Below are 16840 nucleotides of genomic sequence, written 5' to 3'. Positions count from 1 at the left end.
GTTAACTGAAGTCAAAAGAAGACTGAACATATCTCCTATTCAAAATTCTAACTATATGATTTACATTTAAATGAAAGACAGAAGTTAGAAGTATTGTCTAGACCCACCTTTCTGTTGGAAGAAGATGTGAGGAAGGAGTTAAGTCAACACTATTATGATTTGAATCTTTTACAGAAAATTATACATGCAGTGCGCCTGAGGACTTTGGGTTGGGAAGGGATTGTTAACTTGATAGTAGTTACTAAACAACTAAAACATGTTAATGCTCATGTTTATGTTAGCAAATTAGATGTGTTGCTTGTTATGCTGGCCAAACAATGCTTTGTATTTTTGTGTGAAAAGCTAGGGGATTTTTGTGTCACTGCCCAGATTTGTTTCACACAAAATATGGACAAAAGGTCATAATAATATTAATTTTGAAAATGGTGTAAGAGATGTGATAACAATATTGTAGAATATGTAAATATAAGTTAATCTTCTGATTTAGACCCTTCAAAGGAAAACATATCTCAGCATCCTTCAGTAGTTCAGCTCATAGAGCAAAGGGTCATAGTGATTGCAAAAGGCATGCTTAGGTCATTGGTTCAATTCTGGATCAAAGGTATTCCAATTTTGGAGGAGAATTTTGACATAATGGCTAGAATTTTCATCTCATAGACGCAAGAAACAGAGTTTGATTCTGAATTTGGGTTATTAGACAGCTTGTAGTAGCCTTCATACTGATTGACTAGTATTTAACCATTGTGGGTTTCAATACATTTTTCAATGAATTGCTCACTAGAATGTATATACACATTTTTTTGTAGTTAGACTGAACAATTCTATTATATTTCTGTATTTTTGTTTGTGAAATGTTATGTATTTCACCCAGACTGAGCCTGAAATTGGTCAATATTGATCAGTGCACTACCCAGTTAAACAAATATAAATAAATAAATGTGAGTTTCAAGGGAAGAGTAGTTTACTGTTGCTCATGATAAGTCTGTTTTAAGGGAGTGGGTTTGGCATAATGGTTAAAGTTTTTGTCAAACAGACACAAAGTACAGAGTTTGATTCTGACCTCATATTCTCAACTAGGCTTAAAACACCCATTCAAGCAATTAGCCTAATATTTACCCATGAACCTATGAACATAACCATCAACCTGAGGTTGAATGAACCATTTTGAGAAGTCTGCTACAAAATGTGTGTCAAAATTAAAAATGGATATGTATTCCAATACGAAAAACACTTTTAGTAAAAGGGGTAAAGATGAATGGCATTCAAACCCAAGTTTAAAAAGTGGGAGAAAAACTAAGGGGAAATCACAGTTTAAAGGAAGAGAGAGGTCCTAAACATGAAAATGTTAACACTCAATGTGAATAGTTGGATTAACCCTGTTAGTAGATGAGGCGTGGTCCAATGGGCAAAACAATCCATTGTGACATTGTTTTTTTTTTTACAACATGTCCAAAGAGTTTCTTTCACAGACTTAAATTGTTTAAATGCATATTTAAGTGGTAGGGTGCACTGGTCATTTTGTGCTGATTAAATTATCACATTTTAATGCATTATATCAAAGACGGGTATTAATTTTCGATGCCACTTATCGAAAACATAGATAGACAACATTTTTTATGCAAATACTAGTCCCACTAAAAGAAAAAATAGTTGTGTGATACTTTGAAAATTTGGTTGAATTTCAACTGGATAATGAATTGGTGAGAGGACTTTAATTTTACTTTGTGGACAGAGAAAATGAGAAAATGAAAGAAAGTCGAAGATGTTGATTTAAGAAAATGTATGGATTTACATAGAATGAGTTCTCTTTATTCAAGAGGCCCAAACAGATACATTTATAAACTGAATAATTTTACAACATGAATATATTATATATTCTCAAGTAATTGTTGAAAGTGAGATTGTAGGGATTTTTTTCAGATCATAAGGCATTATGGACTTGTTTAGAGACAGGAAAAGTTAATTATCCAAGTTTCTGGTGGTTATTAATTGCTGGCCTAATGGTTAAGGTCTTTCCCTGACAAACACAAGGTACAGAATTTGATTCTGACCTCAAGATATTGGCTAGGCTTGTAATAGAGTGCAGACTGATATCTTAATATTCTACCTATGAAAGTATTTTCTAGCAATATCAAATGAATCCATACATGAGTGGAGTTTGCATAGAGCATAAAGACGCATTTTCTTGCAATATCAAAAAAATCAGTAAATGAATGGAGTTTGGATAGAGCATAAAGGGTTTAAAATTTGCTTATATTAGGGTAGAATGCAATTTTTCTTTAAAGAAAACAAATATTAATGTAAACGACATTTGACTAGAGGGAAAATTGAAGCATTATAACACCATTAGATTATATTATGGAAACATGACCAACCTGTTTTAGAAAAAATACTTTTCGTAGTAAATAGCAGATGCCGCAGTGGTGCAACAGTAGTGTTTGTTGCATCACAGCAAGAGGTTCTCCGGTTTGATTCTTGGCTGGGGTGCCATCTGTGTGAACTCTGCATGTCCTCCCTGCGTATGTGTGAGGGTGCTCCAGTTTCCTCCCACATTTCAAAGGCATGTGTCTGGAATGTTTCTCCCCAAGCCTTCTCTGAAAATTAGCTTTATTCCAAGTCAGACTTTCATGGTAAACAAAGGTTAAATAAAATAAAAATAAGTTACAGGAATATAAAGCAAAACAGTACGCTTCTGGGTTATATCATCTGAAATATAAAAAACTGGGTCAAAGAAGTGGTATCACCAATTTCTGTTACATAATAAGATGGCTGGGTTATTAGTAAAGATGGGATTATAGTTAAAGATATGTCTCGACTACTACAATAGGTAAAATTTTATTAGATGATAAATATTAAAAATGTAGGTGACAATTCTTTGCAAACAGGAATTGCCTTGTAGATAGTATTGTACTGGAATTTAAAATAACCCGTAAGAGGGTACAAGCTAAGTCCTTCTCAGGAGAAGGTAGGATACCTTAGTTTCACTGTAAAATGTTAGAAAACTAGTAGACACGTTTGCTAGATAAAGTCATTAATGAATGGGTGTTCCATTAATACAGGGAGGTAAAGAAAAGGAGGATCTTATTATAAACCACACAATAGAAATCAAGCCAAATTAATCCGTTCAGTTGCAGATACAAAAATAATATTTTATTAAAATAAAAAACTCCGTTGTTTACGTACAACAAATTTGCATTTCTCTGGTGCTTTGGCTCCAAATCATCTTTTCAGAGTAAATATTGTTCTCAATTTACACACATTTAAATACACTTACACTATTCATTAAACAATCAGTCGATTAAAACTTTATAAAACTGTTAATTGTTATTTTTTAAAGGCATATCAGACCAAATACTTGCAGGAAAACTCCCTGTTGAGTCCCCTGGGATATAATGCATCATATTTTAAAATAAATACTGCTTCATTCTTTCTCAGATATTCCTTAATTCCTTCAGGAGTGTTAAACTCATTATGTATCTGTTCCAAAATTGTTGCTTGCAGGCCCTGGAGATCTCCATTATGATATCCCTTAAAGTCTATAGCTAAGGAACTTTGCAATTTTTCTTTTCTAATGTCCCTCACATGTTCTTTTAATCTAACAGCAAAGCTTCTTTTACTTTCCCCGATATAAAACAATCCACATGGGCACTTCAAACCATAAATAATTATTTCACTATTGCAAATAAAACTACCTTTTTTGTCAAACTTTTTCCATTTATATTTTGAAAACTATTAAGTATATACTGACACATTGTGCAATTACCACATGGTATGGTCCCTACATTAATAAATATTTCCTCTCCAATTTCTCTTGGTCTTCTATACTTTGCATGTACTAAAATATCTTTCAGGCTTCTATCCCTTTTATATGAAAAACTTAACTACTTTTAAAAAGGTCTTTTCTTTTTGTATATAAGACCAACAATACTTTACTAGTTTCTCCAATTTATCAGAAAAAAGTGTGTATTTAGACACAAAATATAATTTTTTTCTTTTCTTCCTTTGATGTCCCTTTCCTGTCTCCTTGTCCTAATGCTCTGCATGTTTGTCTAACCATCATTCCAGAATACCCCTTCCATACATTCTCTTGATCATAACCTCTTTGTATGTACATGTCTACTGTGCTGTTAATTTCCCTTTCACTATCTCTAAAATCACTACATAGGCATCTGATCCTAACTCTCCATAAGGAATAGATGTAATTTATGTGGGGTTGGCAACTTGTGCCATGTAACATATGGCTGGGCTGTCCCATTTTTCTATATATTTTAATTTTTAATTTACCATTCACATTACCTTCCATAGTGATATCCAAATAGTTCACCATGTTGCCTTTCTGCAACCCATCACATTTGATCTCAAGCCTATTAGTTTGTAGATCTTGAATACATTTCTCCACTTTTTCAAATCCTCCTTTACATATAAAGATCAGATTGTCTATGTATGTAAAATAGTGTATGACATGCTCTGTAAAAAAAAATGTTTCTATACACATACAGATTTTCATAGAGACCCATAAATAAATTGAGATATGTGGGGCAAAAGCTGCCCCCATAGCTGTTCCGCATTTTTGTTGATAAAGAAAAACATCAAATTCAAATATATTGTTCTCAAGATAAAATAATGTCAATTCCACAATATATTGTGTACTCTGGCTATTTTCTAGAAAAAAAACTCTATAGCTTCTATGCCATCTTTATGTCTTATGCTTGTGTATAGACTAACTACTTCAATCACTATGAAATACGTCCGCTTTTGCCATGGTATCATTCTTACTCTCGCTAAAAAGTCAAAACTATCTTTGATGTATAAGGGTAGTTGCACCACCTTCTTTAGCAAAAACTGATGTAAAAAACATGCTATATTGTGAGTAAAATAGTTACAGGCATATACAATAGGCTGGCCAGGAGGGTTAACCAAACTTTTATGTATTTTTGGTTTGCAAAAAGAGGATCGCGATAATTGGAGAGCGGTCTCCTTGCTTAGTTGTGATTTTAAATTATTGGCTTATATGTTTCAATAAAATCTAATTTCAGTTTATTTACTTAGAAAATATGGGGTTTAACTGTTAATTTGGGTATATCAGGAATATTGTAGTTTGCAAGTATATGAGAAGAATATATTGTAAAGTAGAACATTAAATTATGTGCAGGTTGTATACAGAAAAAGCGTATAGATCTGTTTCTCATATGAATGATTGTTGCATGTTTTACCAGCTTGGATTTCAGCATGAAGCTGGCAATTAGATTAATGAAAATTCTTAGGGAAAACCATGTGTTAATGTATCTCTGGTAAATTTATAGATATACAGGCAGGTATAACACAACGCATTAAGTACAATTTTATTTGTTTTATTTCCAGTTATAGGAGTAAAGCAAGTCAATATGCCAATGTTTACAATAAAATTAACACTTTCTGCATTAATGATATATATGAATGTTATCTTATTATATGCTGTTATATTTGGGAATTTTTTATTAGATATACTAGAGGGGCATTGCATTTTTTACAGTAGGTTATTTGAAGAGTATTTGCTATAGCTTTACAAGGAGAGACAGAGAGATTTTTCTTTTCAAAAGATATTTTCCTTACTAGCAATATAATTTGGTTCTAAAAATTTTATTTATGAACAATGAGATATAACTTTAGAAGTCTTGTTGAGTAGCATTCTAAAATGTAAGTCATTCAGTATGCATTATGAAAAAAAGGTAGAACTGTTGAAAACATTTATATTCTTATTAGGAAGCTATGAAACTCACTTTTGGCTAGCAGCAAAGAAATTTGAAATAAAGCTTCTGAGTATTTTCTTTTCAGGGGTATTTAAAATATGATCATAATTTGCATGTCTCTGTAATGACATAAATTGTGATTAAGTTTCTTATGGGGTGGGAATAGTTATCTGACCTTAAATGGCAGCCTTACATGAATGTTTGTCTTTTGAAGAATGTGGTGTGCCTGGTTTACTAAGGTGTTATATAACAAACTTTGGGATATGGAATGTACTTTTTTGGATATTTTCTTTTTTGCTTAATAACATTGTTTATCAATAAAATCCTGGGATGTGATGTGTATATACATTTAGAAAGTCATTGCAATAAAATTAATATAAACTCTGTTGTTTTCTGTAAGTGCAATGAGATACTTATTCATCTGGGTTACCACCCACTCAGGTAGTTGGGACCTTCGCTTAATATATCATCCAAAGGACAGCATATTCAGGAGAACAACAACCCATAATGCTGTACTTACATCTTTATAATGGAACATTAATCCAGTCATCAAGTGATGGAATAGAACTCACCCCCTTCTGAATTTCTAGCACTGACAGCACAAAAGGTGTGCATTCTATCTATGGAGTCATTGACACTGCCGTTGTCACTGATAGACTGCATAGGAATTCTGTTTGTTTTTTCCTAATGTCTATATTACAGTATGCAAACATTTGGAAGATCTATACTGAAATATAAATAACTTCATAAAATCTTATTTTCTCAGTAAATTATGTAAGAACTGTTGTTGTTTTTTGCAATGTTAATGTGAAAAGCAAACATAAACATAATCTATATTTCAGAAAATTTCCTGAAAATTGTATTACCTTATGATTTTTTTGCAAAGCAAGTAGTAATGTTAACTACATTTAGATATAATACTTACTGGTTTAGTGACAGAGAGGTATCGGTCATAACTGATAAGGACAATGTTAAAAACTGAAACTGCACAGGCAGTATAATCGATTAGCAGCCACAATTTGCAAAGCTCTTTTCCAAGCATCCAAGTTCCATGCAACCCATAAGGTATATAGAATGGAATGGAGACTACACCTACAAAGAAATAAACATTACTTGCTAAGTCATTTAAGATTGGAAATACAAATGCATTCCAGAGTAATATTATGCAGGGGAGTTTTATTCAAATTAAGTCTGTTTTTTGCTTACTTTTTGAGATAAAAAAGTATGACAACCCTTATGTGCAGCTGTGTTTATACCACTATTTTTACTAAGATAGTCAATAAAGAATTATTCTTCTAGTGTTCTTCAAAGAAGATATAGGTAACACAGTGGTACAGAAGTTAGCAGACATGACTCACATTGCCTGGATTACCAATATGTTTCTTTGGTGAGGTAGCATCTGCGGATTGTCTGCCTCCCTGTATATATCTAAAGTTTTGCTGACTGCTGTGTGCTATAGGAGAATAATTGTTCTGAACTTTACCCATAGGTGCACATACCATGTATGAGTCAGTATGCATATCATCTAGTAGGCTGACACCTTGGTCAGAATTAGTTTGTCTATCTTGTGCCCTTTGTATTCCAAATTATGCTTCATCTCATCAGTGATCCCACACTGAATTAAGTGAGTAATTGCAGAATGAATAAGGAAATGATAGAGCATTTCCATAGAGCTTCACAATGCCAGATATTCAGAACACATCACATTTACCAGGTGTTGCACCATGATTATCATGTCTTTCCCTAATTTAAGAAAAAGGAACAGAAATCCGGGTCTATATCACATCATCAGACATTTAATAGTTCGAATCACTTAATCAAACTCAAGTGATCAAACTATTAAAAGTTTGAAGTGATGCCAATGGCATTTTCAATGGGGAAAAATAACATAAAGGGTATAAGCAGGGGGGCAAACCCCCACCACACCCTCCACACCCCACCGCTACTTAAATATACCAACTCCAAGATTGCACTACAGTGTAAGAAATGGAAATCTTCCATTTCCGCAATGTGTTGCACTGACATGCGATCGCGGAAGTGGTATATTTAAGTAGCAGGGGGTGTGGGGGTTCAAGGAGGCTTGCCACCCTGCATAGAGCAATTTTTATTTTTGTTTTATGCTTCACATGTTCTTCCACACCTTATATGCATAAATGAAGCAATCAAATAATCCAAGACACTATTTGTATGAACAAAAAGAGGAAATGCTGGGATGTCATTTCTTAAATTATTATAAAAATTAACTCGGTTCTGATGTCTTGGTACCAAGCTTACAGATAATCAAATCAAGCTAATTTATAAATACAAGACAATTAAGTTCCATAATACAAATTAAATTATCATTTTGTACTTGCATTGCTTATTTTTATCAAGTTTACTGTGCTATTTATTTATTTATTTATTTATTTATTAACGGTTCTTTAAACTATGAAGTTACATTTTCAAACTGCTGTAAGGGCTGCTGTTCTGTACTGAAATACATTGTATGCAATGTTTCTTAGGTAGTATTAAGCATTTCAATGAACAATAATGCCACTGTGGACCTCAATAGTACAACAATAACCAATAATAAAATAAAATGCAAAGTGAGGTGGCTAAAAGCAGTAAAATATAATTTTAATACCATGTAAGTGCTTTCACATCAAACGATGCTTCCTCAGACCATTACAAATCATTCATCACATCACTCTATATTTATATATATGAAACAGTTCATCAATTATACAATCAATTAGAGCAATCAAGATCTTAAAGTCAACTCACATATCTATCTACAAGTAATATCTCATATATATATATATATATATATATATATATACATATATATATATATATATATATATATATATATATACACACACACACATAAAAAAATCACATATATCCGTTTAAAACAGTAATTCATATACATATAAATGCATATTGACTGCATATATAAGAAGACAATTACTAAATATAACATATACAATTCATGTAATGCACACAAGGGTCTAGCTTTTAAGTTTGGTTTAATGGAAACCCTGTCATTAACACCAGGGATTATATCTGCTTCCATTTCCAAAATCCTTCTTAATTCACATTGTTCTGTTAAATTCTTCAAATCTCTTAATCTTAGACTAGACCTTAAACATTCTATGACTCTAAAACTGAATCTATGTTGATAATTAAACATGGCTGAGTGTTTAGCAAGTACACTTCTTTCTATATCATGGCTCCTTATAGCTGGCAGATGTTCTCTAACTCATTCCCTCAACATTGTATTTGTCATCTCTACATAAAATGAGCTACGTAAATTGCAAGTAGCTAAGTAGATTATGATCTTGGTTGCACAATTAGCAGAGACTCTAAACTTATAAACCTTATTGGTCTTGGGATGTATTGTCTAATGCTAACACTTCACAAATGTTACAGCATTCACATGTTTGTAAGCCTCTTACATCTACTTCATAAGACTTATTTGCATAACATAACAGTCTCCTCAAATTCTTTTTATTTCCATAACTATAGCATGGTCTTTTTTCAATTACTTGCTTGATTTCAGTATCAGCTTGTAGTATAAACCAATTCTTATTAATAGTTTGTGTAACAAAATCTACATTGTTTGAATATTCTAATGTTATTTTCACTTCATTGTTACTATGATTAGTTCTAGATGTATTGTCATGAATCATTCTTGGGCCATAGATATATGGTTGGGCCCTATCAGCTCTCAAACATTGTACTTCCTGTATACCTCTATTTATCTCTCCATGCTTATAACCACATTCTATTAATTAATCACTAAATCTAGTAATATCATCATTAAATTTGGCTTCTTCATTGTCTAATCTAGAAATATGCATGGCTTGTCGCTTGATAATATTTTATATATGTGAGAAGGATGCATGCTGTCTCTATATAATATATTATTTTTGTGGAATGTTTTCCTATGGAATTCTGTAGAGAAATAACCACATGCATTTTTCTTAATAGTAGTGTCAAGAAACTCAATTTGTGTATTAGAGATAGTGTACGTACATTTTAAGAAGTCAGTAGTGGTATTTATATATGGCAAAAATTGATGTAGCAGCTCTATACTTCCTGTCCAAATCAGTACCAAGTCATCTACAAATCTCTTGTATAGAAAAATGTATTGAGAATAGTCCCTATGACTTAACACATACTTCTCTTCCCAGTATGCTAGAACTATATTGGCATAGCTATTGGCACACAAAGTGCCCATAGCTACGCCAAGTAGTTGTAAAAAGTAGGTATCTTTGAACAAAATTACATTGTCCAAAACCATCTTCAATAGCATGCATATCAAGTCAATTTTATTTTGACTATATATATTACCAGACCTTAAATAGCTATTGACAGCTTTTATACCATACAAATGGGGTATAACTGTAAATAAAGAACTTACATCGAGAGCTACAAAAAAACTTCCCATTAATACCTCATGCTTTCCTGTTACTGCTGCATGCAAAACATAAATAAATTATTTAGTGTCGCATATCACATTCACCGACTTTGCTAATGCTGGTCTTAAATTATTTTCAACATAAATAGAAATGGGTTGAGTTCCCATCCTTGGCCTGCCACTATTGGCCCTAAAGGTGGTTCTGTACTATGTTTGTGTATTTTGGGTTGGCCTTGGATTATAGGTACTAAGGGATGCATCATAAAATAATCAAGTACTTCTTTAGTTATAATGTTACTCAGAAAACAATCATTGAGGGATTTATAAATGTGTTCACATAAAAGCTCTATTTGCATCAAAGAAACCTTTTTATACACACCCTGATCATTTAACATAGAAAACATTGCTTCATCATATTTTTCCGTATCATATACAACTATCCCACCCCCTTTATCCGCTGGGTGGATAGTAATGGTAGAATCATTAATTAATCTATCTAATGCTTCTTTTTCACCAACATTTAAATTATAAAATCTTTTGCAACTAGTGTTATCTTTGCATGTTGCTAATTGCCTTAATTCAGCTTCGCAAACATTGCAGAACGTCTCAAGAGATGCTTTCGTCAGGAACAAGCATGCTAGGCTTTTTGAAATTATTACATGACGTTTCTGAACTTTTAAACATTGTTTTAAGCATTGCATTTCATGCAAATAATTTAATGTCCAAATTGTTATTGGTAATGTCCATACCTGTAGCTGGTATAAATGAAAGTCCTCTTTACAGCAAACCCATTTCATTTTCAGTTAATTGTTTGGTAGATAAATTATAAACTAATGACCGTTGAACGGCCATTTCTGCCACATCTTTTTTATGCTGTGGTTTGTGTCCCTCTCTCGTGATGTTAACCTGCACCTCCTTCCCCTGCTCACTGAATGGTGATGTTGGGAATAGTCCATTTGTTGAATTGGCAGGGATGGAGATGAAAAAAACTGTTGGTCTTTATTTTCTTTCCTTCGGACAACTTTCTGAGCTTTTGGTCTATTATTCATTTGCAGAGTGTCTATAGTGTTCAACGCCACATAATTAATTGATCTCTCCACTTGAGAGACCTGATCCTTCGATCCATTGGATGTTTGTTCTTCCATCTGCTTATCGTTCATGTCCTCCATAACATCTGCTTCAGTTCTAGTGCCACTTAAATGAACAGTATTAATTTCATCACTCACAGCTTTACGAACATGATTTCGTCTTTGAAATGCATTATTTTGGTTCTTAGGCCATGTAAAAACATGACCATTCAAGAAATATGTTATGTCTCTATCTAGTTTCTTCTTTTTAGTAGAAATAAGTTGATGTTCAACAGATTGCACATAATCACATACATTTGTCATTGTTCTTTCAAAAATAGTTGCTGGCATAATATTTTTAAGGTACATTTGTTTCTGATGTATTTCTTGCAGCAGCTACTCTTCCATGGGTTTATGAAAGTCTATGAGCAGCTGCATATATTTAATGCTTGTTTCTATATTTAGTTTTTGCCAATACTTAAGCAATTCTGGATATATATCACCACCTTTAACATTCCTATAAGAAAAGTGCAGTCCGGGTCTGAACTGTCTGCAAACAGCTACAGCTAACTTTGAACCTAACACCACTCTTAAGTATTCAACTCCGGTACCACCTTTAACATTCCTATAAGAAAAGTGCAGTCCGGGTCTGAACTGTCTGCAAACAGCTACAGCTAACTTTGAACCTAACACCACTCTTAAGTATTCAACTCCGGTACCCCCTTTAACATTCCTATAAGAAAAGTGCAGTCCGGGTCTGAACTGTCTGCAAACAGCTACAGCTAACTTTGAGTATGTGTCTAACTGTTTGAGCCAATCTTCATTTTCCCCTGGAGAGCACTGTGCTTTGGCTGTAAGCAGCCCCCACCACCACCACCACCACCACCACACACACACACACATCTTCCACTTTCTCTTATTCCCTTCTGTTAGCAAATAGTATCAATAACTGATCAATACTGTGTGTTTGTTTAAACTATACCACAGTAGCCTACTGATACAAGGCTATCCTGGTTTTCCACCTGAGAAATTAAGACAAGACTTACAGTTTCAGAGCAGTCCTTGGTCAATTGTGATTGTTCTTAACACATACTTGTCTTGCTTTGGCTCATTAGCAGCAGTACAAAGAACTGCCTGCTCACACCCTTGTTCTCCCCTCCCCTTCCCTGTTTATTACCTTAAGACAATCCCAGAGTTAATAAATATTACCTGTGGCAGGCACCATTTGTAAAACTACAATCCACTCTGCTACAGGCCCCATGAAGGCTCAGTGTCTCTCCAGTAAGTGTTTTACAACTGTAAATGCCTATTTATGTTGAATTGTATTAGACATTTTACAACTGTATATGTTTATGTTGAATTTCAAGCCATACTCCAATCTGCTTACTTACACTATCAGACTATTTACCCCACTCATAGGAGCAAAAACTGGGACTGGGTTAGCCCCACTCCGCTTCGCCCTCGCTACACTCGGGCTCGCTTTGCTCCCCTCCCTGCCCCCTTATCCCACCCGCCCCCACTGTGTCTACATTTATAGCCACTAGGCCACACCCCTACTTCCTCTCCAACCTACATAACTTCCTCTCCAATTTCCTCCCCCCCACCACTTTACTGTTTAACCACTACTATTCCTCTGAAGCACATTGACCCCACCCATTGATGACATATAACATGTCTATAAATAATTATAAACTCCTTCCTCTTATCTTACCACTCTTAATTCTGCCATACTTTCTTACTAACTATGAAAATCTCACATTCGTAGGTTTCTCTTATCCAAAATGCCAAACCAAGAGCACACTACCTCCACTGACTGCTGAACTTGCCCACTACTACACTACCCCAAAAATTATAAATTCCAACCACTTGCTTCTAAAAAAACCACTCCAATCAACACCAAAATCCAAATATGAACTAAAACTATTATTCAAAGTTATTAGACTAGCGTAGCTAAGAAAAAACATAACCAAAGATGGGGACATCCATCCTAATCCAGGCCCAACCTTAACTCAAAATCCTACCAGCCCACCACTCTCCCACCGACTGGTCAACTCCCTCCTAATATGCCACTTAAACATTAGAAGCCTAAACAATAAGATACATAGCCTGCATGCTGTACTAGCCACATACCTCCCCAACATAATGTGTCTATCTGAAACATGGCTCCGGCCATCAACCAAAGACAATGAGATCCTGCCTCCTGGTTACAATATACTTAGGGCAGATAGAGTAAAGAAAAGAGGAGGTGGAATAGCCATCTTATATAATAGCACACTTAACATCATAACTAACCCTATACAACCACCCCAGATCTCTAACGCTGAAATACTAGCTCTAAAAATTCTACTGAATAATCATAAGGGCATTAACCTAATTGTCACCTATATTCCCCCTGGGAACAATGTAGAAACACTAGAGGTCATTCTACATTGGATAGCCAACAACTACCCTCAAGAAACCATTGTCCTGGGCGATGTTAATATTGACTGGAACCAATGCACAGCACAGTCCAACCCCATCCCTGTTAACCTACATGGATTCTCTCAGATAATATCATCTGCCACACGTACAGGTAACAATAACCAAAAAGAGAGTATACTAGACTGGATACTCACCAACAGTCATCCCCAGAACTATATGTCTGGAACTCTCCCTAATGATCTTAGTGATCACCTGCTCACATACATCATGAAAGACAAAATTAATTGTACAAGCTTACCTATTTATAGGTCTATCAGATCCAAGAAAAACTTTGACCCAACTAAATTTCAACTTGAACTCAAATCATGTAACTGGACAAAACTAAAGTTCCTTCCCCTTGATGAGGCAGTGCCATCATTTAACAATTCATTCCTTACTATACTTGACTCACATGCCCCTAAACACTCAATAAGAATTAAAACTCAACTAGCACCCTGGCTAACAACAGACACCAAAACCAAAATAACAACTAGAGACAAAGCGTGGGATAAATGGCGCACTACCAAACTACCACTAGATCGTATCAAATTCCAACAACTTAGAAATGAGACTAAAAAAGCCATCATACTAGATAAGAAAAATTACTTCTACAATCTGCAACATAAACATCAGAATAACCCTCAAAAGTACTGGGCAGGCATAAATAAACTTCTCCAACCAGGCAAATCCACTACTCCAACCCCAGGAACATTATCTGACAAGAGCCAAGAAGATATAGCCAATTCATTCAATACTTTCTTCACAGAAACCATCCAGTCATTAGCTAACCAACTTTCTCCTCCCCACACTTCTATAAACACTATACCCGACTCACCACTCTCTTTTAACTTCCAGCCAGTGTCCAGATCCTTTATCAGATCCCTTTTGAAAAAACTGAAGCCAACCACCCTTTCAGCCGATCTTCTGCCGGCTGAATACCTGCAAATTGCTGCAGATGTCATAGCCTACCCTATCTCAGTCCTAATTAACAGAACCATAACCGAGGCCTCAATCCCCTCAATTTGGAAAATATCCTATGTTATTCCATTCCACAAAGGAGGTTCATCCACAGAACTATGAAACTATAGACCTATAGCCATACTATCACCACTTGCCAAAATTATGGAAAAGTGCATGCACAACCAACTAATGCTCTATCTAACCCAAAATAAACTACTCACAGACTCTCAACATGGATTCAGACCCCATCATAGTACAACCACTGCCCTCCTCTCTTTTACTGAAAACATTAATCTTAACCGGAATAATAAAAAAATATCCTCCGCTCTCTTCCTGGACCTTTTGAAAGCCTTCAATATGGTAAACCATCAGTTACTTCTATATACTTTAAAAACCCTGTATCTAGATACTCCAGCCCTTGACTGGTTTCAAGCTTACCTCACTGGGAGACAACAAGCAGTAATGTGGCAAAACAAGCTCTCCTGCCTACTACCAAATACTATAGGAGTTCCTCAAGGTTCCATATTAGGACCTCTCCTCTTTTCAGTCTTCATAAACGACATCCAAACAGTCATCCCTGAAGCCACCTGCATTCAATATGCAGATGACTTGACTATAATATGTTCCAATGCCTCTCTTGCAAATCTACTAACTACCACCCAACATAGCTTCACCAAAGTTGAAAACTAGCTTGCCAACCATCTCCTGATCTTAAATCCAAACAAAACCAAGTTACTTCTCTTCTACCCAACCAATAGATCTCCGACTGAAAACTTCACTATAAAATCCAATAATGGGACCTTCATCTCCCCAGACACCTATACAAAGCTATTAGGAGTAAACATTGACAATAAACTCAGATTTGATATACATATCAACCAAGCCATTAAGTCAGTCAACAAGAAACTTGGGACCCTATATAGAATTAAAGCCTTCCTTACCCCGAATGCCAGGGCAGCCACAGCCCGTTCACACCTTCTCTACCCTACTATATGCCTCTCCTATCCTCACTCACCTTAACAAATCTGATCTGGCCAAGCTCTCATCCTGCTATAATCACATTGCCAGGTTCGTTACAGGCCTACCCTACAGAACACACCACTGTACTAACCTGAAAAAGCTTGGATGGATAGAATTCCCACACCTTCTTCACCAGTCCCAACTCATAGAGGCCTTCAAAATCCTTAAACAACCTGAGAATTCCCCAGCACTAAAAAACTTAATGACTCCCTACTCCAATCTAAGCTACCTTCGCTCAGCAAACAGACTCCTTGTCCAAACAACTAAATCTCTCAACCTAAGTGGTGACGCGCTCTTTGCCAACACCACTGGTAAAATATGGAACTCTCTCCCAAATAACATCACGCTTGCAACTTCTCTAAGTCAATTCAAAATAGTCTAAAACTCCACTTCAAGTCACACTGGCTATGTCCTTGCTCAAACCCAGACTAGCTCTGTGCCATTAACTAAAACATAAACTACTAGCTAAGATGATAAGTACTTTGTATACTGTGATAAAGAAATATGTATCCTGTCTAACTCTATGTCATTATACTGCCTACTGTCCTTGCTAATATGTTCCTAATGTTACATTTGTAGTAATCTCAGAAATAGTAATGGCAGTCTTGTACTTGTATGTAAATAGCCTATGTTTTTGTTAAGTTCTTTCAGCTCATTTACTGTACCTAATTATCAATGTAACTCTGTTGGAGCTTTTCTCCCCGGGCCTCCGCTGAAAAAGGACATGTATCCAGTCGGACCATCCCGGTTAACAAATGTAAAATAAAATAAATAAATAAATAAATATCACCTGATGCTAGCATATTTAATACTCTCAAGCCTCTAGGGATAACTTTACGCAAAATACACACTTCAAAGTGCAGTCTTTGCCATTGAAGTTTTTTTATATTTAACCAAGTCATTTTCTAATTCAGAAATATAGCTACATGCTGTCTGTTCATCATATTGCACTTGCTCACTCATAATTTCTTCAGTAGTTACCTCAAAAGTAAGCAGGGGATTCCTGTCCATTCTTATTATCTTCTCCAGGCTGGATACAAATCTCTCATTTGTCTTGGGAACATAATCCAATTGCACTTGACTGCTTTCTGCCATACTCCACAGTGTTAACGCAAAAACACAAATTAATATTCCAATGAACAATGATGCCACTGTAGACCTCAATAGCACAACAATAACCAAATAATAAAATAAAATGCAAA

The 16840-nt window shown here is 35.0% G+C and overlaps 1 protein-coding gene across 1 annotated transcript in view; it reads right to left on the bottom strand.

Annotated features, from left to right (window-relative positions):
• LOC122797040 (histamine H3 receptor-like) overlaps positions 1-16840 on the bottom strand; it is a 223934-nt gene that overhangs the window by 154616 nt on the left and 52478 nt on the right. The window contains exon 2 of the mRNA XM_044065814.1: positions 6655-6821. Coding sequence (XP_043921749.1) covers positions 6655-6821 — 167 coding nt within the window. The remainder of the gene's footprint in view (positions 1-6654; positions 6822-16840) is intronic.

The sequence above is a fragment of the Protopterus annectens genome, chromosome 3.part0 (genome assembly GCF_019279795.1).
Source record: "Protopterus annectens isolate FY-2018-M chromosome 3.part0, PAN1.0, whole genome shotgun sequence".
NCBI lineage: Eukaryota > Metazoa > Chordata > Ceratodontiformes > Protopteridae > Protopterus > Protopterus annectens.
The sequence above is the reverse complement of the archived record's forward strand: the minus strand, read 5'-3'. Positions and strand labels throughout refer to the sequence as shown.